The sequence below is a fragment of the Balaenoptera borealis genome (genome assembly GCF_965194805.1).
Source record: "Balaenoptera borealis genome assembly, chromosome: 13".
Classification (NCBI taxonomy): domain Eukaryota; kingdom Metazoa; phylum Chordata; class Mammalia; order Artiodactyla; family Balaenopteridae; genus Balaenoptera; species Balaenoptera borealis.
Window position 1 is genome coordinate 4,081,107 of NC_138870.1, and position 23,559 is coordinate 4,104,665.

At 60.8% G+C, this 23,559-nt stretch overlaps 1 protein-coding gene and 1 long non-coding RNA gene across 5 annotated transcripts in view; one reads left to right on the top strand and one right to left on the bottom strand.

The window, feature by feature from the left end:
- Window positions 1–1,073: 1,073 nt before the first annotated feature.
- TSPAN11 (tetraspanin 11) overlaps window positions 1,074–23,559 on the bottom strand; it is a 64,149-nt gene continuing 41,663 nt past the window's right edge. For all 4 annotated transcript variants that reach the window (XM_082350150.1, XM_082350149.1, XM_082350151.1 and 1 more), the window contains 5 exons: window positions 12,091–12,165; window positions 10,910–11,014; window positions 9,470–9,628; window positions 9,046–9,132; window positions 1,074–3,035 (listed from right to left, as the gene is read on the bottom strand). In XM_082350150.1, the coding sequence (XP_082206276.1) occupies window positions 2,976–3,035; window positions 9,046–9,132; window positions 9,470–9,628; window positions 10,910–11,014; window positions 12,091–12,165 (486 nt within the window). In that variant the 3' untranslated portion in view covers window positions 1,074–2,975. The remainder of the gene's footprint in view (window positions 3,036–9,045; window positions 9,133–9,469; window positions 9,629–10,909; window positions 11,015–12,090; window positions 12,166–23,559) is intronic.
- Window positions 12,888–16,847, top strand: LOC309609132. Its single transcript, XR_014233280.1, has 3 exons — window positions 12,888–13,300; window positions 15,509–15,635; window positions 16,721–16,847. It is a non-coding gene; the product is annotated as an uncharacterized lncRNA (long non-coding RNA).

The window sequence follows — 23,559 nt, forward strand, 5'->3', positions numbered from 1 at the left end:
CTTACAGCTTTTGAAAAGTCTGGTGGAAACCGTTCCCACCTCGTGAAACGGTGCCAATGGGAACATTAGCCCTCTTGGCTCTGGCTGGCCTGGCTGACGACAAAGTGCAAGGACAGAGTCTGGACCTTGCTGACGGACAGGGCTGGACTCGTGCTTTACTGACCGCCCTCTTCACCCCCCGACCTGACCCAGAGGGTCCCCCAGGCCCCCCCTGCTGGCCGTCAGTCACTGCGTCACCATCTTCAGCCACTGCGTTGTCATCTTCAGCCAGTGACGGATGCAGGGGGAGAGGCGAGCGGGGCTTCCTGTGCCCCCACCGACAGCCTGTCCATTCTCAGCTGGGGGAGGGAGGGAACCAGGGTCCAGCTCGCGGCAGCCCACCCACGGCAGCCTGACAGCCTGGCCCTCGGAGCTGGGAAGGAGCGGCAGGTGACGGGCCCGCCGGCAGGCACCGAGGGCGACAGCTTCGCAAAGGTTTCTTGCTGCTCACCCACCTGACCAGGGCCCCGCTGACTGCCAGCCTGTGTAGACAGCAGTACCCACCACCCCCAGCGCTGCTCGTGTGCAGTGGGGAGGGGCCTGCAGGGGTGCCGGCCCCCCGGGCACACTTGAGCGTTTGTGCGGACACGCGTGCATACTCACGCTCACGGTGATGGTGCAGGTGAGCAGACATGCCGGCCCAACAAGACAGATGTGCTCAGACGTGCCTAGACCGGGTCCAGCCCCTGACTGATACCCAGGCCATCGGAGGGCAGCCCCGTGGTCGTTCAGAGAATAATCTCGACCAAGATGCTGGCGTGACACAGGAGGAGGGCAGGGCTGTGGACTCCCCTGCAAGGTGGGTCCCCCCCGGGGACGTCCCTGGTGGATGGAGGGCTCACACAGTGAACGGGACCGTCGGGTTCACACCAGGCGAGGGGCTCGCGCCCAGGCTGCAGACCCCCCCCCCACCCCGTGCCCCCGTCTTGGGCCCCCCCCCGAGCCCAGCTGGCCCAGGTGCTCCCACGGACCCCAGCCCCGCCCACCTTAAGCAAGTTTTCTAGACAGAAGAGTGAATGAAATAGAATGAACGCTTTCTGTCACAAAAGACGAAGCATTTACTTCCTTCTGGCTTCACGCTGGGCAACCTGGGGCCCCCAGCTTCTCTGAATTACGATGGAAGTCGCTTTGCTTTGGGGTGAAAAAGTGCCCCCCCCCGCATCTGGGGACGGGGACAAATGAACTGGTCCCCGTGGAGAAATGCTGCCACTCTGGAGCGGGGTGGCCCGGGGTCCCGGTACCGGCGGGAGAGTGTGACGTCAGCCTGCATCTAGCCCTGCAGAGATCTTGGGACTTACGGTGATTTTTCGATGATATGCACGCATCCCAGGAAGTTGGAGGGCAGCAAAGATAATCGCAGCACCATGTTTTTTGGCTTTGGTGCAGTCTGGGGTTGCTGGAAAGCTGGCCTCCCTTTTAATGAACTGGCATCGGTGACCCCAGGGCCCTAACAGCGCCCGGAGGATCCCAGGGCAGGAGGGGCAGTCCACCCCGGGGAGGCTGCTGTGCCCCCTGCTTGTGTGGGTAACCCCTGTTCGGGGAGTGTGCGGTTTTGGTACAGTTGGGGCTGTGCTGGGGACAGCAGTGATCCCCGAATGGGAAAGAAAACACCCTTCACCAGGGACTGAGCTGGGCCCGCAAGAGACTGGGGAGGCGAGGTGTGACCTTTCCTGGCCTTGGCCTCAGCATCACGGCGGTGGGAAGGAGGAGGAGGGGACTCCAGGACCCGGGACACGAGGGCCGGCGGGGGGAATCTCTGCCCACTTGTAATGGCCACGTGGAGGGGGACGGGCTATGGGGGTCTCATGAATTGATACGTGTTCTTTGGAAAACTGCCAGCACCTGTGCTCTGTATTTCCTAGGATTTTCTTTTAGTTCTCCCCTCATACCTGGGAAAGTTCTTCCTGAAAATTCCCTGATTCACCCCCAGTATGACAAGCTAAGGAAGGGGCTATATTCTCTCTGGGAAGCAGTGGGGCTCCTGCAGGCCACGTGGTGACGGCCTGGTGGTCTGGGAGTGTGGGCCCAGGAGAAGTAGGCTCCGGGCAGAGCATCCCGTCTGCTCAGAGCTGCACCTTCTCAGCGGCTCCAGCTTTGCAGGGTCTGTGATTTGGTTTAATCAGGAAGGATTTTACTCCCACCAACATTAAGAGCTGAAGATGGTTTTAAAAACCTGGGCTTCCTGAGATTCAAGCCATGGACAGGAGACCCCCGACGGGCATAGGGCTAGAGACGGGGCTTGGGGCCAAGGTCCCCCAGGGGGACCTCTCCCGGGGAGGGGCCCAAGGCAGGCCCCTGCCCCCGGCCCTGGCGGCTCCACCCCATCTGCGCCGCCCAACCCCGGCCCTGCAGGAAGGAACCGGGCCACCCAACACTCCCTTCCAGGTGAGAAGGCATGGTGGTGGGCAGAAGGCTGGGTCTTCTGGGGGCAGAGCCAACCCTCCCTGCCCACCCGATGCATTTCCCGGGCCGGGGGGAGAAAAGCGCACCCAGCAGAGGCACGAGGCAGGATGCTGAGCGCGGGTGGGAAGCTCACGGGCCCAACGTAAGCCTCCCAGAGGGGTCAAGGTTCCTAGCCCTGGTTCAGGGTTCAGGAGCAGGGAGGGAGCCCAGCCTGAGCCCAGCCCCCTGCGGTCCACGGGAGCCCATGCCCGGCGAGGCTCTGCCTGTGGTCTCCCAGCAGGCTCCGTCCCCGGCCTGGGGGTTCCGGCGGTGAGCCCACAGAAGTGCAGGGAGGGGGCTGAGGGTCCCCGGCCCGGGTGGGGGGCTGCAGGGGCCATGGTCTCAGGCACTTGTGGGTCCCAAGGGGCTGGGCACAGAGTAGGGGTTGTTTCCGGGAGCTTCTAGGCCAGCTGATGCTGACGTCGCAGGCCTGGCCGATGGGACTTGGGCCCCTGAACTTGCGAGGGGCAGTGCGACGGGGACAAGGTCGGCCGTTAGTAAAAATGCAGCTGGACCCTCCGGTGCAAACAGCAGGTGAGAATCATCCCGCAGATCTGCCAGGTGGAAAGAGCAGAGGGGCAGAGAAATCAGAGCTCGCTAGTGTGCCGGCCAAGGGCGCCCCGGAGCCGGGCTTCGCACCCCCAAGTGCCCCCTGGGGACCTGATCAGGGGCAGGTTCCGACTCACGGGGTCTGGGGTGGGGCCTGGGACTCTGCATTTCTAACAAGCTCCGAGGTGGTGCTGGGGGTGGAGGTGGGGACCGCTTTGAGAACCACTAGCCAAGAGCGGTACTTCTCACACTTGAATGGTCACGGATCGCCCGGGGACCTTGTTATGCTGCAGATTACAATTCTGTGGCCTGGGTGAGGGCCTGCACGTCTAACAAGCTTCCCGCCCACACGGCGGCTCTGTGGTCCCAGATCTTCTCTGGAGATGGCCTGATTTTATTAGATTCCGAACGGTGACACCGCCACTCCCTCGTTGCTGGCTGAAGCAGCCTTTCTGGAGGAAAGTCTGTCTACGTCTTGCTGCTCTCAGATACCAGAGAAAAACAAGGCCCCGGAGTCGATTCTCTGGCTGACGTGCAGGAGGGGAAACTGAAGCTCTGAGTGGAGGGCCCAGGACCGTCACCAGCTCACCTTGTAAATCAGCTGGGGACGCGGCACCCACCCCAGGCCCGGGCAGCCTGCCTGCCAGCCCCTCTGTCCCGTCTCCTAGCGGCCCGGAGTCGGGCAGTGCTGGGCAGTTGCCTCCCACGTCTCACTCGCCCATCTCTAAACGCAGAGGGTGAGGACCTTTGTTCCCCACCTTGTTCTCTGTTTCCCTCCTCCTTCGTCCTCTCCCTCTCCTCCCTCGCGCGCGAGGATGCACTGAGGACGAGGAGGTGAGGCCGTGTCAGGCCAAGGAGGCCCAGGACTGGGACGGTGGCCCTGATAAAGATGGCGCCGCTGGCTTCCGGCTCCTGGCCCGCAGGAGGGGACCCTGGGAGGGCAGCCCATGACTGTGCCGTGGACAGGGGTCCAGGTGGGTTTCCCAAATACAGGAAACAGTACCCCATCTCTCCCAGCGGCTGCTGCTGACCTGATCTTTCCAGGGTACCTCTGGATGCACACGGAGGAGGGCAGGCTGATGAGGACGGCCTGGGGCTGGCAGACCCTAGTTTTTCTTTGAGAGACTCAAGGAGAGAGCAGAGGTCGAGCCCTTCTGTGCCCTCTTCCTCCCCCACCTCTGTCCCCACGCGGGAGTTTCACCCCCTGGGAACCCAGCTTTCAGCTTTCAGCTTTGGTGCGAAGAGCAGCTAATCCACCTCTGGGATTCACAGCCATGGGCTCAAAGGCGGCTTAGGAGGTTATCTCATCTCCCGCTGGCTTTAAGCGGGTGGCTGTCACAGTCATTCCACCCAGGCGGCGTGCAGGCCCTCTGCCCTGTCCCCACCTCATGGTTTGATGACTTGTCCTGGGGGGTCATCTTGTCAAGGGGAGGCCAGATGGGAGCAGCTGGACCGGCACAGACTCGTGGCTGCGTCCCCTACGGCACAGCGCTCACGCCGGGGAGGACCCGCAGGGCCGAGCGTCCAGCACACGCACTCTGTACATGACATGTGTCCCCAGGGTGCCCCCGGGGAAGGCACGGCGAGGTGGACGTCAGCGCGTGTCCAAACACACACACACACACCCCACCCTGATGCATGCAGAGGGGCAGACGATGTGCTCATCAACACGTGGGCACATGTACACACACGTGTACACACACACATGTGCACACGCACACATACACACACACCACTTCGATGCATGCAGAGGGGCCGAGGATGTGCACACACATTCACACGCACACGCACGCACACACACACCACCCTGATGCATGCAGATGGGGAATGGGCCCAAACTATCCAGTCCTTGAGGGACCCCCAGTGTCCCGTTCCTGATAGAGGACATGGAGGACTCAGCATAGATGGCTGTGAGCAGAGAACACACAGGCCGAGGGGGCTGCAGGAGCAGGAGGTGGCAGAGGGTGGGCTGGACAGGCTGCTGGGCTCAGCCTGCGTGGGGCACGGGTGAGCGGTGCCCTCTCCTGGCAGCCTGCCTGGAGGCGGTGTTTACCACACGCAGGCTTTTTAACAGGGAGGCCGGCATGCTTTTAGCCTCTTGTGAGGTTTCTGGGACGGCACCCGGCTGTAATTACAAGCATCAAGGATGGGCCAGGGAGGTCCAAGAAGCCGTTCCAATAAGATCTTTCAGTTCCCCTTTAAATGACCTGCAGATCCCAATCTCGCTGTCCTGTGGGTTTCCGGGCTCATGTTTCCATCCTACGCTATGGGAATGTCAGGGTGGGAGTGGGAGTGGGTTAGCTTCTATCTGGGGTTCTGTGACTTGGATTCAGTCATAACCTCTGAGCCCCAAGCAAGTTCCCCTCTATCAATAGGAAAACCTCCAGACCATTCACAGGTCCAGAGCCTTCCCAGTGAGATTCTTTGAAACCCAGTATGACAAGACCAACACCACAGCACCCAGCCCCTTCTGCACCCTGAGCCTGTGAGAGGCTCCCCAGGGCCCTCAGGATAAACCTCCCCCACCCCCCAGCCAGCCAGCCAGGGCTTTGCACGTGCAGTCCCCTCACCCTGGCATGCTTCCCCCTTCTGCTTCTTTCTGTCAAACTCCTTCAAGGCTTAATTATATATCACTTCCTCCAGGAAGCCTTCCCTGACTGCCCATGATGGTTCAGGCCTCCTGTGTGCTCCCCAAACCCCAGGGCTCACACTGTGACTGTGCGTGGCTCCTGTGTTCTGTGTGTCTCCTCCCCTTGAGTGAGAGCCCCTAGGAGAGGGCACCACGTCCTGCCGGCTGGTGTGGCCTGGCACTGGGCAGGGCGCCTGGCACACAGCAGCTCCCGTTACAAAGCTGACAAAGAGCGCTCGCCCTACCCCTCCTCTGCCCACCTTGCCCCTGAGAGGGAGGCTCCCGGATTCTGTGTGTGAGGAGGACAGTCGGAAAAGGTGCTGAGCCACTATGTCCTTTTTAGATAGAAGCTTCCTGGCCAGAATACGCTGGCAATTAGCTTCCAAAGTGACCTCAGCGTGGACAGCCTCCAAAGCGCACCCACAGAAGGGGACACGAGGGTGGAGCTGGGTCCCGGCCGGGTGCCCCAGATGTAGGTGAATAGGTGGGGCCGTGTTCTCAGCCCCGAGCACACACGTGAATCACCTGGAGGGATTTTAAAAAGCACCCGTGCACAGGTCTCACCCCAGACCAACAGCCAGGATGTGTGGGGATGGGGCCTGAGCAGTGGTAGTTTTTAAACCTGATTCTACTGTGTGTCCAGGGTTGACACACCCGCCTAGAGAATCTTCGAGTTTTTCCAGGACTACAAGCCTATGATTTGGGGCACTTGTGGGTCTGGAAATCCAGTGTACGGAGTCACCCAAGACGGGAGGGTGGAGGGGCCCTGCCAGCTCTTGCTGAAAGCGACAGGTGCACCCCCAGAATGCACAGCCTGGCAGGTGCGGGACCTCCGTCCTTCAGTGTCCCCACCAGCCCCCAACCGCTGTCCCAACCTACAGCCAGAGCTCTCCACTCTTCAGGGACACTGCTGGCTGGTTCCAGTTCTTTAAAAGTTGTCCAATCGGGCTCCCTGTAAATTCCCCTTCCTGTTTCTGTCTGTCCTCCGGCCCCTCCCTCCCCCGCAGGACTGTCTTGGGGGGTTAAGGACCGGGAGGGTGCAGTCCTGTCCCCAGCTCCTGACCTCTCCCACTGCTGACTTCCAGGCCCCCAGGGCTCTTTCTCACGTTTCTCCTCCTGGCTGCACGCTGGACCCACCAGGGAGCTTTACAAGCACACTGCCGCCTGGCTGCCAGCCCCAGATGGCGTTATTTAATTGTTCTGGGGTGCAGCCCAGGCCTGGGGCGTTTTAAAGCTTGCCAGGTGACCTCAACATGCAGCCCTCAGAGGCTCCAGGAGGCCCGTCCCCCTCTTGCATCCTGGCCATCCAGCCCGCCAGCATCTCTGCAGGCAGACCAGTGTCTGGTCCACACGCCCTGGAGGCACACGCGATGTCTGGCTGGAATCAGGTTTGCTATGTTCCTCGTGTTTCCTGCTTGGTCTTCAGAGTATTCATGAGACATCTACCTAACGTCCCAAGAAGCGGCAGCACCTCCGTCTCTCTGAGGTGGGATCCTTCCCAGGAAGTAGGAAAATCGCGGGAGGGCAAATGCTTCCTGAGGGCTCTCACGCCAGGCTCAGCTCCCGACTCCTGCTTCCTTCCATCGGATCAGCTCTGACTTCATGTTGAATAACTGGGCTCCTGTGCAAGATTTCCAGGACGAGAGATCGCTGCTGCTTAAAAAAGGCTTGCAGACATCAGACTCCTCCAATTTCCAGGTAAAGAAACTGAGGCTCAGGAGGGAGGGTGGCTCCCCCAGATCACACAGAAGAGGGGGCTCCGTCTACCACGGGGGCCCTCTGACTCCAGGCAAGACTTCCCCCTGTTCCTGAGGACAAGGGGGCATGACCTCTTGGCCTTGTATCTCCTGGGCCTGGGGGTCTCCAAAGCGCCAGGCTGGGCGGGTCGGGGGAAGGCGCTGGGTGCCTGGTGGAGGATGGCAGCCGGGGGGCTGGCCTGGTTTGAGCCCCTCCTCGAGGCTGGGTGGTAGCTCCAGAGCCAGCCGGCAGGGGGCGCTGGAGCCCGAGGCTCGGCCGCCGCAGCGGAATAGACGGAGAAAATGGGCCAGGGATGGGGACCCGGCGGTGGCCCGGCGACACTCTCTGGGGCATGAGCACAGTGCCGCAGGGCGCTGTGGAGGATGAGCCGCCCTTGGTGGGGGTCAACGGGGGGCTGCGGGCACCTGCCCTCGACCTGGTGACCCGGCCTCCTCAGCGTTACTCCTACAGCTGGACTTGTCCCACCCTGACCTCACGCTCAGCGGTCATCCCGCTCCCTGCCCTTGGCCTCACTGCTTCATCTTCAGCTTCACGCTTTTGAGATCAGAGGTCAGGAGGAAACAGACGGAGAGTGCGGCCCAGGTCCGGCCAGTGTCCGCAGAGCAGGCCCCCAGCACCTGAGGTCGGCGACAGGTGTCCGGGAAGCTCGGGGGAGCAGGAGCTGCAGTGCAGAGCGTCCCCCCACCCCCGGTTCCGGCTTGCGGCTCCCCGGGGGTCAGTGCGCCGGGCAGAAGGCCTGCCTGGGCGGGCGCGAAAGGGCCGTGTGAGTGCCCCCCACCTGCCGCCCCCGGCTCGCTGCGCCTGCACCTGAGTGTGGGTGAGGGGGGCAGGTGGCCTGGCCAGGAGACAACTCGGCTCTGTTGAGAGACGCTGTGCCCACGTAGAAACGATAAAACGGTGGTGGGTACCATTTTCTGAGCGTCTGCTGTCTGCTCAGCAGTGAGCCGAGTGATCTATGTGCACAACGCCCGTCCCCTCTAGTCACCCAGCTGGGTACGATCAGCTCCTTTTTACAGATGAGGAACTGAGGCTGCGCCCGCAACTAGACTCCTGGGTGGTGGCCGGGGGAGGGATGTGGAGCGGTGAAACGGAGCAAAAGGCATCGCTTATCCTTAGAGCACAGAGCTGGGTGTACATACCCCCAGGGGCACGCACACGTGCATCACACACACGCGCGCACACACAGAGAGGAATGAGCGCGTGTCCATGCTTGAGAATATACACATATGCACAGCACGCCTAAACACATATGTGCATCCGGCCCCGACCATGTACACCCAGGTACATGCAGACACACCCATGGACCCACTCGGACCCCAGCAGGCTGTGCACACACACCCCCGCGTGCACACACAGAGTGCATGCACATACCTGAGCCCACACTCCCACTCCTCCCAGGTCTCTGTTCCTGACAAGCTCAAGGTGGCCCCAAGGCCCAGGTATTTTCCTTCATGTTTTCTGGGGAAGAGAGTGAACCTGGCTGCAGAGGGAAGAGGAAGGGATGGGGGAGGAGGGGGCAGGCAGGGCAAGGGTGGGCAGAGGGCCAGGATCTGAGACCTCAGCTAGCGAGAGAGGGCTTCAGAGTTCCAGACACTGCCCCCCGCACCCAAATCCCTGCTCCAACTCACCTGCAGGCAGGCCACCCCGATGCCCACCGCCCCCATGAGCAGCAGGTGGTCAGCCAGGAACTGCTCCAGCTTGGTGATGCAGCCTCCCTGTAAGGTACGGAAGGCAGGTCACACACCCCTTGGCCCAGAAGTGCGTGAGGATGGGGAGGGAGGGCTGGCTGGGGCGCTACCTCCACCCAGCTCAGCGAGGCCAGATACTTAAAGGGCCGGGTCTAGCCTTTCAAGTGCCCGTGGACTTCTCAGGTGGCCCAGGGGCGTGCCACGATGTCCCCGAATCTCCCAGGAGCGGCTGCCGCCCCCGGGCTTCGTGGGGACCTTGGAAGGCCCACCGCCGTCTCGTGGCCAGTGAGTGAGTATGATCTCCACCCCGCCCATCTCGAGCCTTTCCGGGCCCCCTGCCCGCCCCGGCAGGACGGGCACTTACCTCCACCTTGTAGATGTTGGAGGGGTGTGCCCGCTGGCCGCAGCGTGCCACCACGGTCTTGCAGCAGCTGTCGGGCACCCGGCGGCCCTCGGCCTCTGGAGACAGGATGTACGTGCTGTGCTGCCAGTCGGCCGAGCTGTTGCTTCCGCAGCATCTGAACTGGAGCAAGAGACGGGGCTGGAGGCGAGGAGACGCCCGGGGTGGGGCGGGGCCCCCGAGCCCCTCGCTTCCGGGGCCGCAGGACAGCTTTCAGATCTCAATCCAGTCCCTCTCTGCTTCCGAGATTTCCTCCCTTCCCCTCTTTTGAGCAGGAGCCTGGCTCTGCGGGGCCCTTCTCTTCAGGCGGGTGGAGAGCCGGTGGCAGGAACGCCCATCACCACCTTTTTTGTTCAGCCACGTCCTTTAAGGAGACTGCGCTGGGTGTCCCTGGGGCAGGGAGGGTCTGGGAGAAGATGTGGGGAGATGGGCGCCAGCGGGTCCCCCAGGGAGTGGGGCTGTGTACCACTGCGTGCAGGCCCAGGGCAGCACCAAACCACCAGGGGGTGCTTTCCTGGTCATCCAGGGAGGTAGGACATTCCCCCACCGGCACAGGGTCCCAGCCTTCCCAGAGGCTCAGATGCCCCCCAACCAGGCCTCGAAGCCTCAGATCCCCTAGACCTGCCGGACACAGAGGTGTCCCAGAGGCCACCACACAGCCAGCTCAGCGCTGAGCAGAGGGGCCGGCGTGAGTGCTGAACAAGACCAGGGTCTTCCACACGGCTAAGGGGTGTGGGGAGCGCCAGCCCGGGCCTCAGGGGAGCCGGACAGCTGGACACGGTTTACTTCCTGCACCCCGAGTTGGGGGACTGAGCCTCAAGTCCCTGTAGGGGCCACAGAACACGGCTGTTGTGAGGCTCTCTGGTGTGTGGGGTGGAGGTACATTTAGTCCAGTTAACAAGCATTTATTAGGCACCTGCTGTGTGCCAAGAGTGAAGCTAGGCCCTGGGCCTGAACTTGAGTCAGAAGCGCCTGGCTTTCCCAAGCTTGTCACTGACTATCGCGTAGTAGGAGGGACGGAGATGCTCACGTGGACGACATACGCCACGGGCCTGTGTTCATGCACGTACGGTGACCACGGGGGGCCCCTTGCTAACCGCCTCCTCTGTACTGGGCTCGTGGCCGAGTGCTTTACGTGACCCGCCGCTTTCAGGCCTCACAGCAGCCCTCGTGGAGGTACCTGGTCATCCCCATGTTACGGGGGGCAAAACTGAAGCCAGAGGGGCTAAGCGACCTGTGCAGGTGGCACACGAGGACAGTCCCGCGGGATTCCCAGCACCCGCCATGCTGTTCCCTGCTGTCCGTGCTGTTCCCTTCTGCCTGATTCCTCAGGTTCCTCTGCTGCCCCGCGGGACCTCCCTGCGCTTGGCCAGCCTCCCACATAGGAACCGTGCAGGTGCTTACATCCTGCTGTAGACGGTCTACGGAGGCTGTGATCTCCGCAGCGCCCGGCTGCCTGTAGTTCTCGGCCAGGGTCCGGGTCAAGTGCTGCTTCAGCTCTTCGCTCAGCTAAGGAGGGTGGAGAGGGAAGGTGCATCAGCAGAACCACCCACGGGCCCGCTGCCAGGCCCGCTCCAAGGCCGCTCCCACTACTCTAGAGCTCCTTGAACTTGAACGTTGCTATGGCCGAGGCCTCCCACACAGTGACCTGGGACCCCGGGCGGGAGGCGGGGTCCCTAGAGATGGTGTTGCAAAGGCTGGGGACCTGCGTTAGGGGAAGTGTGATGGGCAGAGCTGGGAGACAGGTGGGGCCCCAGAGCTCAAGGCTGGTGGGGGCGCGGGTGAGGCTAGGCACCGGGTGCCTTTAAGTCCAGTCGTCCCTCGGTACCTGGGGGGGGTGCCAGGACTAGCACGGCTCTTCTGCGTTTGCTCAAGGCCCTTGTACATAATGAGATGGCGCAGTATCTGCATATAACCTACGCACATCCTTCCGTACACTTTGAGTCATCTCTAGATTACTGATAATACCTAATGCAATGTAAACGCTGCGTAAATAGTTGTAAATACAGTGTAAATGCTACGTAAATAGTTGTGCACGGCGCTTTCACTACCGTGGGCCCGGGTTCGATGCCTGGTTGGGGAACTAAGATCCCGCAAGCCACGCAGCACGGCCCCCCTCCCACCAGCCCCCCCCCCAAAAAAAAAGTTGTGCACGGCAGATTCAAGTTTTGCCTTTTAGAACTTTCTGGAATTTTTTTTTCCAAATATTTTTGATCTACGATTGGTTGAATCTGTGGACCCAGAACCCATGAATATGGAGGGCTGTCTGTATCTGTTGATTTTTATTTTGATTATGAGGTGATATTCAAAATATTTACAATCGTTATCCTGAGGACATCCATCAGTCGTATGGGCGCTGGCGTGAAAGGACAGTGCAGTCATCTGTCTCTACCAGCCGAATATCACCCTTGAGTCACTGAGCACCCAGTGGCAGGGTACCTGACCATGGCATCCTTGTCCAATGCAGACGGGCGAGGCCCAGGACCACCTGCATGTCGCTGCCTCCCCACGCCCATGCACCCCTCCCCATGCTGTCCCTCCTGGGGGAGCCGATGGGGAGAGTACAAGGAGGACGCTTCACTCACCCTCTGGTAGTACACGTGGGCCAGGACCCCCGCCACCAGCTCAACAAGGAAGATCGCCAGCAACAGGCAGAAATACTAGGAGCGAAGAGATAAGGTGGTCACGGCCGGGTCAAGCCTGGGCAGGCAGCCGACCCTTCAGGACCTCTGACAAATGCTTCCCCAAAGCTGAGGGGGACTCCCATCACTCACAGCTTCTTCCTCCTCTTCCCAGCAGCCCTGGACACACCCGCCTCTCCTGGCTGCTGGCCTGGAGTTCCCCACTCCACCCTTCATGCACCGGTCTGCTGTCAGTTCATTAATCCGTCCACCCACCCAATGTTTATTAAACACCTACTGTATGCCAGGTATCGTTAAGTAAGGCAATTATTGGCCTCAATTGTTGGTGGAAGGGACAGATAAGTAAGTGACTACAACGTTGTGTTATAAATGCTACTATGGGTGAGGCCCTAGAAACTATAGGAGGCCCCAGGTCGGGGAGGGCAGTCAGAGAGGGCTTCCTGGAGGAGGTGACACCTGAGTGGCATCTCTAAGGATGAGATGCCAGGTGAAGGAAGTGGGAAGCACATGCCAGGTGGAGGGGAGAGCGTGGGAAGCCTGGAGGGTGCAGAGAGCTCTGGGGGGTGGAGGGGGCTGCAGTTCAGGGAGTGGGGAGAGCCAGTGAGGCTGAGCGTGTTGATGCTGGCTGGGCAGCAGCAGCCAAGGCTGGGGAACAGCAAAGCAGAGATCCTGGGAAAGGCACCGCCCTTCAAGGCCCTGCAGGGGGCTCTAAATTCCCCTCACCACCGCTCCGCACATGTGTCACAGCCCTGCTGGCTGGCTTCCAGGCTGTGCACTCGGCTGTGACCGGCAGGAGGATGGGCCTGCATCCCTCTCCCACTCCCACCTGGTGTCACTGCTTGGTCCTGGGGTGCTCTTACAGGAGCCAAGGGGACGGAAATGCATTCCAGGCCCACGTGGCTGGGAGGGGACAGGGAGAGGGAGAGGAGGAAGGGGAGGAAGAGGAGGGCGGTACTGTTGTCTGCAAGAGGCCCCTCTGGGGCAGCTCAGCCCCTCCCCCTGAGCACTGGCTGGTGCCGCCTCCTTCCCCCCAGGGCCGCCCACCCGCCTGGCCACGCCAGGGCCGCAGCCCCTGGTCACTGGATCACTGGATCACTGGGTTCCAGGGAAGGCTCCGCCTGGGGGCAAGCTCTGAAACTCCAGGGCTTATCAGGTAGGGAAAGGAAGGAGGGCAGGAGGGGATACAGATGGCAAGGAGACAGTTGCAGGGTGGGGACTGCGGGGCCAGTTCCGAGGTGATGCCTGTCCATGGGCCTGCAGGCCTGGCCCAGACACCTCCCAGCCCACAGGGGAGCTGCACAGAGAAAGAACTTTCCACCCAACAGCCAGGCTTCCTTTCAAGTTAAGTGAATCCCGCCCCCCCCCCCCGCCCCTGCATCTTACTGGGCCCCATCCCTCCCAGCATCAGAGCTGCCAGTGGTGGGCAAGCGGGGATGGGGGGAAGCGTTCCCAGTCTCTGCAGGAGCGGAGACCGCCGGGCCTAATCATCTGTCGGGCCTGAGGCAAGAGCACAGTGGAGGTCCCTGGTCCCCCTCCCTCCTAGCCCAGGCTCAGCGCTGCACCAGGAGAGCCTGCGTGCCCGAGATCTGTCCGGCCCGCGGCTCCTCTGACACGGCGGCCCCTCCACTTCCCCTGCCCGCCCGGCACCGAGGCCGCTCTCCTCCCTACGCGCAGTGACCGCCAGTCGCTCCCCTGGCTTCCTGGGTGCGCGCCGCGTGCCCACGCCGGCCGTGCCGGGGGAGGGCAGCGCTGGCCACCTTCCTTCTGCAGCGGGGGCCGAGGCTCCTCTCCGTCACCCCTCCAGCTGCGGGTCACGTGGGAGGGTGGTCCTGGAGACGTGGCAGTGTCGTGCTGCTCCGGGGACGTTGCTGCCACAGGTGCTGTTGAAGCCAGGCTGGGGAGGAGGGTTGATGGGAAGGGAGGGGGACCCAGCCACATCCTGACACGATGGCAGGCTAAATGAATACCTGCCAGGCCCTCAAAACTGTTCTGACGCATCAGCAGGCATCAAACAGACTACCCAACCTGCCGGAGTCGTCAGGAGGGGAAGGGCGGTCCCGACAGGCTGTGACGCTCCCTTCCACCCAGGAGCTCCGGCCGGCCGGCCGTAAAGATGCCTTTGTGAGGGGGGTCAGGGCCGGGCTGGGCTCCGCGGGACGGAGGGCGGCTGGGTGGTCGGTGGGCACGGGCACTGGTTCCGGGCAGTAGCTCCAGCGGCAGGAGGGCTGCAGGTGTGTGACTCACCTGCGCGGGGGAGGCCCTGAATCATACAGAGCTCGGGGTGACAGTCCCCACTCACTGGGATCCTGCCGCCCCGGGATCCTGGCAGCCTGGCTTCTGGAGCTGGCCGGCTGGAGCCTGGGCAGCGGGGCCGGGCTGGAGGGCTCTGCCACGTGGCGCCCTGAGCTCTAACACGCCTCGCCTCTGCCCTCCGCCTTGCCCTCCGCCGAGCCTCCCCTGACGCCCCGGGTCCAGCCAAGTCATCTCCCCCCACGGCGCGGGGGCTGCCTGCGCGCGCAGTCCCGACGGCAGGCCCGGCCTCCCCGCCTCCTCGCCTCTGCCCGTTCCCCTGCCTGGAGTTCCAGACCTGCCTGGCTCTCCACACGCAGCCCCGCCACGGCCTCCACGAGCCCGCCCTTGGGCCCCAGCCACATGCCTGCAGCCAGCGCTTCACCTGCCTCACGTCCCGACAAGAACTCCCACTCTGCTCCTTCTCCCCCAGACCCGGGTCCCCCCCTGCCTGCCTTCTGCGCCTCACGCCGCAGCCCCGGGTGTGGGCGTGGCCTCCGCGGGGGGGTGGGGGAGGGACGTCACTTCACCCACTGCTCCCAGGAGCCTGCTTCTGGTGCTACTGTGCTGTCTCTCTAGGATGACCGTGAGCTTTTGGGGAACAGGCACCCTGTCTCAGGTTCCTCCGGCTCTTCCGCAGGGCCTGGTGCCGAGCTGGGTCTAGATGCTTGGAAAGCAGCCCTGGATTAAGATCTGCAAGTGCGCTTCTTACTAAGCGTGCCTGTGAGACGGGGAACTGGCCAGAGCACGCAGCCCACACGTGGGGGCAGCAGCTTAATCCTTTTCTGATCCGTGGGTGGCGTGGAATTGTTACTTTCATTTCATTTATACCAGTGGTGCTTCACCTGGCACGATTTTGCCCCCAGGGGACGTCTGGCAATGTCTGGAGCCATTTTTTGTTGTCATAAGTCGGGGAAGGAGTGCTACTGGCACCTAGTGGGTGAAGGCCATGGGGACACGGCCAAGCCTCCCACCGTCACAGGGCAGGCCCCACGGCAAAGATGATCTGGCCTAAATGTCAAGGCCAGTGCCAAGGCCGCCGAGAAACTCTGATTTACACATTTACCTTCAGGTTCTAAGGCTGATGCTGGGGCTTGATTTGCATATGTGCCCGTATGCACTACTGGAGACATGACAAAAAAGATCTGAGGAAGGTTCTCTGGTTCCTGAGAAGCCTGAAACAACACGGACAGAAGCAGGTGAGGGGTTTTACCCTGTACCTGCCTTGGAGGGCAACTTTGGGGCAGGAAGTTGCTCACCCCGACTCAAGGGAGGATGAGGGACGCCTGCAAGGCTTCAGCTGAGGGCACGCTAGGACCTGGGGTGCAGGGAGAAAGCTGCTGGCCTGGCTGTGCCCTGGGGCCCCCGGGTGGGTCCCTGGGGAGAGGTGGGCTCTCGAAGTCTGTAGATAACGGTTGATTCTGGGAAGCCTGAAGAGGTAGGTTCTGGAGCTACAGGCTACCCTCTTTAAACTTGGTCTGGTGTGGGTTTGGAATTATTGAACAAAAGTCAATGAAAAGCTCTCAGATGCCCTGTGAGTCATTTGGAGAGGTCATGTTTCAGTATAAGTCAGGACGTACCGGACCCTGAGCCCACCATTCCCAAGAGACCACCAGAATTCCTGGCCTGTGGCTTAGCAGGTGATGACCCAACTCAGGGGGTGCTGCCTTCTCCGGAACAGAGGAAAGGCAGGTCTTCTACAGTGGGAGCAGTGGACAGCATCCCTTCCACCGAAACACCCCTGAAAGCCCCAAGTTAGCCCTCCCGGGCAGACTCAGTGCCTTATCCACCTGGGGGGTCCCCAAGCGCACACGCTGGGTGCTTCCTGCACGGCCCCGCTCATCACGGCGCTCTGTGGGCGCCAGCATCACACGTGTGTGTGGAGAGCCTACAGCCTGGCCGAGGCCACGTGGCCGGCACATGGTTGAGTCTGGAGCTGAACCCGGGGTTCTGGCTGCAGAGCTTTGTGCTCACGCGCCGGGTCACCCTGATGGCTGATGGTGGGCTTAAGGGCTGGCTGAGCTCGCAGCATGGGTGGGGGGCAGGGTTAGGTGGGTGCCGGGTGTCAGGTGGTGACAAGAGACAGAGGGGAAACCCAGGCACAGGAGGGTCTCTCTCCGGCCCCCATGCAGCCTCCAGCCCTCAGAGCCAGCCAGGCAGGCTAGGTGCGGCCCCTCCTGGGCAGGTTCCCCGGCCCCCAGCAAAGGGCCCTGTGCCTTCACGCCTGTGCTGGGGTCATAGCCGCAGCTCTAACGCCCACGTCTGTCCCCTTCGCTTTACTCAGCCCGGCCTGACCGTCTGAGAGTCTGGGGGCCGCACAGCTGGGCTACACCTCGAGAGTGCACACAGGGCTGCACCTTGGTCTCTGCGGGCCCTGCCGGTGTTCGCTGCTCCGACCACGTCTGTGCTGTGCAGCTGACAGCCGTCAAGTGTGAGCTTGGTCAAGGCCTCCACAAAGCCCTCCTGGAGCCAAAAGGTCCTGACTGCGACCCTGCGGCCCTCGCCCTTCCTTCTGACCCCCGCCTGACTCACTGGCCTCACGCCTGTCCCGCTCCCAGGAGTGTATAGGCTTTGAGCCCCGTGTGCCCTCCTGCTCTGCCCTGGCCCTGTGTACCGCGGGGCGAAAGGAACCCACCCCACGCCAACTCCCCCTTGACCCTCAAGCCCCCTCTGAGCTTTGTGAGCAGCCGGCCTCACGCTCAGCCCCACCCCCAGTCCTTCCAGAATCGACCACCAGAATCCTAGTCTGATAGAAACCAGTAGTGAGAATTCCAAAGAAAGCTCTTGTAGCCTCTGCCCCCAGAGCCCTCCATAAGGACACGCCACTTCCAAATACACCAGACTGGACCCCAGACACAGAAGGGACCAGCCTGGTAAGCACAGAACGGGACCCAAACATTCCCCTCCACCCCTGTACCATCTACCAAAGTTTTTTTTTTTTCCCCTTTAATTCTCTAATGGAACAGTTTGAACTGGAAGGCAAAGTTGGATATTTTCTAAAGCTACAGATCCCAAACGAAGCTGAAACGGCACAGGACTCTCTGAACCAAACCGATACTTTCTTTAATAAGAGGCTCTGCAGGACCCATGCAGAAATATTCCTCATTGTGACATTTAGGTGATTAATTAGAAGGTGAGTCTTCAGATGGATTTACTCTGCACGGGGCCAAGCCGAGATACGGTTTCTGGGGCAGATTCACTGGTGCCCACAAGAGCGGGCAGCTCGGCCCAGCTGGTGCCATCCTTGAGGTAAATTTTAAGAACTTTATACCATTGGACTTGCGGAATTTCTCCACGGGATTGATTCTATCACAAAGAAGGGAGCTTGGCCGAAGCTTTCCTCCTCTGTCCCCTCTGCATTCTGCATGATTAGCGATGGAAACCAAGCCACAGCTGGAAACCGGGCCCAGTGTCCAGGCAGGCGGCGCTGGGGGTAGAGGAGCCGGCCTACTCTGAGGGAGATAGTGAAAGAGCAGAGTCAGGGTGCAGCCGAGATTAAGTCACGGGGAGAAGAGCTGGCCTGCAGCCCCCAGCTTGGCTGTGTGAGCTGATCACAGCCATGGGAGGGTCAGGGAGCTCGGAGCAGCCAAAGAGGCTGGACCGGAAAAGGCGGAGCCAGATGCTTAAACGGCAGTGACCTCAGGGCGCATGATTTTCTGGTAATTAACCGCCGGCTGGAGGCTGTCAGGGCTCAGGGCGCAGCTGCCTGCCTGTTCGTGCAGAAAAGAGAGGATGTAGATTTTGGAGCCTTGAGCCATTCCAGTAACAAGATGTCACTGCTGGAAGGATGAAGGTGACCTCTACCCTCCTGGCCCAGCCCAGGGCTCCCAGCCCAGGCCGTCCAGCCACGGCGACTTCAGCTCTGGGCTGCTCTGAAGGATGCCAGAGTGTGCTCTGGCCCATGTCTGATGCTAATACAGTATTGTGTGCTGGCCCAAGGGGCTGGGAGCGGAGAAGAAGACCGGGGCTGGGGAGAGGAGAGCCGGTCCACAGAGGGAGGGGCAGTTGGAAGAGGGCAGAGGAGGGAGCAGATTGGCCAGGGGGAGGCAGGAGGCTTTCAAGGGACACATCTAGAGGATGCAGCTGAGGCCGTCCAATGCCCGAGCCAAAATGTTGGGGGTCCAAAGATCATACTGTGGGGTCACAGGAGGAGAACACATTTCCAGAACCACAAGCCAAAGCCAGGCATCCACTGGATTTCAGGCTAGGGCTGCTAAGAGTTCAGCTGTGTGGGCGGAGAGAGCAGGGTCCAGAGGGGATGGCAGGGCCTGGCTGGGGGGATGAGGACCAGGCTCGCCTGGAGGTAAGGGGCCCAGGGACTTGGGGGATGCCACTGCCTGATGGATTTGGGCTCGGGAGGGGGGAGGTCACCCACTGCTGCCTCCTACGAGTCCCCTGGGAGGGCCTGGATGTCCCTTGGGGCTGACTTCTCACGGGCCCTGGAGAGACGTCATACAGCCTGCGGGCACCTGTGCTCACGCCGGCACAGATGAGATTGTGCAAAGGGCTGGGGTAGCACGAAGCAGGTGGCAGGGACCCCAGGATGGGACGGGTGCCGGGGTGCCCAGCATTGGTCGTTCTAGGACAGAGTTGGCTACTGGGGGAAAGGGAGGCTGAGCAGAGCTCCTGCCAAGCCTGGAGGCTAGGAAAAGTCCGGGGGCTCAGAGAGGTCAGGGGCTCTGATCAAGCCAAACGGGAATGTCAGCCACCCACACGGTCCTCTGTCCTTTCATACAGGTGCCTCGTACTCCCCACTAGCCTCCAAGCCAAGACGGGGTCTTAGTCCCTTCCGCGTCCTCTCCCCTGCCCGCCCTGCCTTGTGCCCAGAAGGGCAGGAAGTCTGGGATGTGCTGGAAATGCTTGTTGAGGCGGATGAATTAGGCGGCCCCATCAGTGTAACTTGGAGCATGAGTTGCGGAAAATTGGAGAGGAGAAGGCGGCGGAAGGTAGCTGGCTGTAAAAACTGCCCCTTGTAGATGATTTGCGCCTACAAGCAGGCGGGAATCAGTTATATCTGCTGCAGCCCAGGAAAGGTGGGTCTTGAGCCCTGAAGGGTGCTGGTCAGAGAAGAGAGTGATGTCACACAAGGCGCCCTGGCCTGGGAGTCTGGCCTCTGGGACAAAATGCTGTGTGACCCTGGGGGAATCCCTCACCCTCTTTGGGCCGTCTGCATGAAATGTGGGGCTAAGATGGGAAGAATGTCTTGGTGCCACAGCTGCATCCGTCTGTGCAGTCAGGACCAAGCCTCCTCTGTCCTGGCCTCCTGCCTCCCTGCAGGGACCTCTAGAAGGACACCCGGATTCTCCCCCCATCCTTACTCACGGCTACTCCAATCTGCTTGGCCAGCGGGCCTCCCTCCCTCCCCTTGGGGCCAGCCTGTCCTCCGGATGCCATATTCTCTGCTCGCCACCGCACGGTGGGTTGAGTGGTACCCTTCTTAGGCGTGTACGCATGTCTCCCCAGAGCTGGAGTTGCTGAGGCTTCTGGACACAGGTGTAAAGCCACACACTCTCATCAGCTTCACTAGGAATAAAGATGACATTTGACTGCCATCTCTCTGTTTCCTGCTCTTATGCTCCATTGATTCTAAGCACCCCTAAAGCCTCCGTGTGATGTACGGTGAGATGGAAGAGGGCACCCCGTGTCCCAAGGCCAGTGCCCGGACCCGACACGAGGGCAGCATGTCCAGACGGCTGTCCAGCCACCACTCCCGTCCTGGTCCCAGTGGCGGAGGGGGCCTGCAGCCCCAAGTCTGTGACGCGCTGCTACCACTGCCAAGAGGTTCGGATCAGCCGGCGCACTCACCTCACCGATAGGAAGGAAGGTGGGTCCCGCCCCCTGCCTGCACCCGTGGCTCATGCTGGCCGGACAGGAGCTGAGACCAGCTCTGCAGGGCCAAAGCAAAGCGGGGGCAGTACCCAGCTGCCCCCGCCAGCCACGTCCTTCCAGGAGTCCCGTCAGAGTACAGCAGGAACACTGCTCTCAGCAACCTTGCCAGCTGCCTACACGGGCGCTGGTGGGGGGAGCTTCTCCTCTCAGATCAGCTCTCGCCAGCCCTCGCCAGGCCTTCCTTGCTGGGTGCGTGCTTGTGGCATAGGGCTTGTTTTAACGTTAACGTAAGGAGTGAAATGATACTGGGAAGAAAAAACGTCTGCATACACCCGGGGCCTCCAAATATTTGTTGAAGGACTATCTGCTGTCCAGATCACCTGCTCTGAGGATCTCCTCTGTTGAAGGGCTCAGTGATCAGGGCACTGACTGTGCCCAGCTAGGTGACAGGGACCAGAGCACGTCCCCTCCCGGTGACGTGGTTAAACCCAGACTCTGTTGAGGAAAGGAAGCAGGAAGCCGAATGATGGAAAGGCAGAGGATACTCCCCCAATCAACTCCGGGGTTTGGGATGCAAATAGATGCCGTTTACCAACCATCCCTGCCCTTCTGCAACGCACAGTACAGACACAGGCACACAGATGCAAAGGGACACAGACACCCACACACACTCTGCCTCTCCGAGGTCAGTCTGCTCTGAGACCTGCTCGGCCCCCACTGCGGGGTGATCACCCACCCACACGTAGCTGAGGTAGACTCATCTCCAACCCAGCCGAAGCACTTCTTCGGTGCACAGCCGACCCCTGCACCCCGCAGCGCCCTGAAGCCCGCCCTCCACTTCCCAGTGCACCAGGTGGCAGGCAGCTGGGTAACTTGTCCCCAGTTCTCACCTCCCTGCTTCCCCTTTCACCTGAGACGCCAACGACGGGCCCCGAGTCACGAGAAGGTGCGTGTCCACTCCCTGTGTTGGAGGTGTCCAGGAAAAGGGGACCGTGCCGGCTGCGACAGCGGAAGGGCCTGGACCAAGCCGGGGTGAGGGCCACGTGACCTCAGGCAAGTCTGTTTCTCTGCGGCTGAGGAGAGGGTGGGGAGTTCACTCCTCAGCCGCCTGGCAGCCCTTTCTGCGCAGCCCCTGAACCAAGTAAGGCCAGCAAGAAGGAGGCTGAGGGGAAGGATCTGCGGGGCCTTGAGAGGAAGGGGCCACATCCATCAGGCTGCCACGTGCAGCCCAGGGCCTCTCCCGCGTCGGTGCGACAGGCCCCTGCTGGGAGAGCGGGCTGGGGTGACCGCGGGGGCTCTCGTGCAGCATCTCCAGGATGGCTCTTGAGGTTATTTGTGCCTGCTTCCCCAGGAGCCTGGCGAGGGTCCTCCTGCCCACGCCAAGCGCATGAGGAGCGGCCCTCTCCTTCCGATGGGGCGGAGCTGGGGTTCCCCAAGCCTGGGCTGCAGGACCCATTCCTTTGACGCACGTGGGCAGTGACTCGAAGGTCAGAGTACCACCAACAGACGAGGCTGTGACCACCCAGCTGGGTGGCTGGTAGGGCCCTGGCAAAGTAACGTGTGGGTGAGGAACCAGCCCGGGGAGGACACGGTCCAAGGCCTGGGCGAGGGGACCCGGGCACCCTCCACGCCGCCTCCATCCCCTGCTTCTACAGAGACAGTGGCCCAGCGAGCTGTGGGGACCCTGGGAGTCACGGGCCTAAGAATAACTCCGTTTATTCAGGCTCCTTCTCAAAGGAGCTGGTGATGGTGATGCAAATGATAATTATAGCCACACTTTATGATCTTTATATAATGTGGTGACTCGTTTCCTAAGAGCTAAAATACTGTCTCGTTCTCCTCCTCACTCCTCACCCCTGAACGGGGATGGGGATACCAAGGTGGCCGGGAGTGGCCGGGTGACTTCCCAGAGGTCCCGAGGCAGGCCAGGCGGGATGCGCTACGAACTGCTTTTCAGCCGCAGTCCTTCCTCCTTTGGTTAACCACGTCTGGATGTATCTGATGGAAGTGTTGCAACTTGGGGTCCCCTCATTTTCAGAAACTCTTTCTACAACTTCCTTCTTTGAGTCCATCCCCTAAATAGAAAAGAACCCCTCACAAAGACCAGTCGAGCCTGAACCATCTATCCTAATCTTCATCTGGCTGAAGATATAAAAGTGTTCAGAGCTCATATTCCAAACTCTACAAATATCCCTTTCTTTGGATCAGGGTGGCATCTGTGCTGGTCATCGGCCTTGGGCTGAGATGGCCTGAATTATCTGGCTCTCTCACGCAGCCTGCACTAAAAAAGAAGTTCTGGTGTGAATAATTTAAACCCTGTTCCCTTTCCCCCTTGCAGATTTCTGGCTCCGCGCTGATCATCATTTCAGCACCGGCGAAGATGTGCTATTCCTGTCCCCGATGAACATTTCCTTCTTGAGAAAGTGACTCTGAGGGGCTGCAGATGTGCTGGGGGAAGGGCTCGGGCCAGGACGGATGCTGGGCCCGAGGGAGCTGGACCGCCCTCGCCAGGCAGCTCTCAGGGAACTTTTGATGTCAAGCCCTTCCCTCCTCCTGATCCAAGCTGGACACACATCATTCAGATGCCTGGTCTTTCATCTTCCCCTTTCCTCTTTAGGGAGCGCTTTGTATAGAGCTACCCTCACTGCGTTTCTCCATTTAGCTGATTAAAGATTTCAAAAGGAAGTTAGACACGGAGGGGGAAGAAAGAAACGAGACCAGGAAGGAAGAAGCTCCAGGAACCACAGAACACTTTTAAACTGACTTAAGTATCCCTCTTGCCTCTAAATGGGAGCATGGGTTTTAAAATTCCTACTTTGTGTTTACCCAAGAAAAGTCTTCCAGCCGTCTTCTTGGCTTAAACATTCAAATGCTCAGTAATTCAGAGGCCAATGGGCCAGGATGTGGATTCCTCAGGATCCGCCCCCTCACCTGTGCTCTGTCCTTGGACCTGGTCTGTCTTTGGTTCTTTCACGGGTCGGGCGGGGGAAAAGCAAAGGAAGAAGATGCTAGGCTTCAAGGTTTGCTGTCTGTCAGCCCTCATCCCCACGCTCCTGGCGGCGGGTGGCTGTGTGTGTGTGTGTGTCCACACACACGCTTTTTCCTGACCTCACTTTCAAGCTGGCGCCTCTCTGATGTGTCTGGTTAGTGATGTCGGGCCAGAGAGCTCATCGGTTCTGGGCGGGTTAGAAGTGACCGCAGGCAGGAGGGTCAAGTGGGGCTGAGAAGAAGGACGGCATCTCACACCTGCCTGTCCAGCAGCCCCTGCGCCCCCCAGCCCTGCCTCCAGGCCCA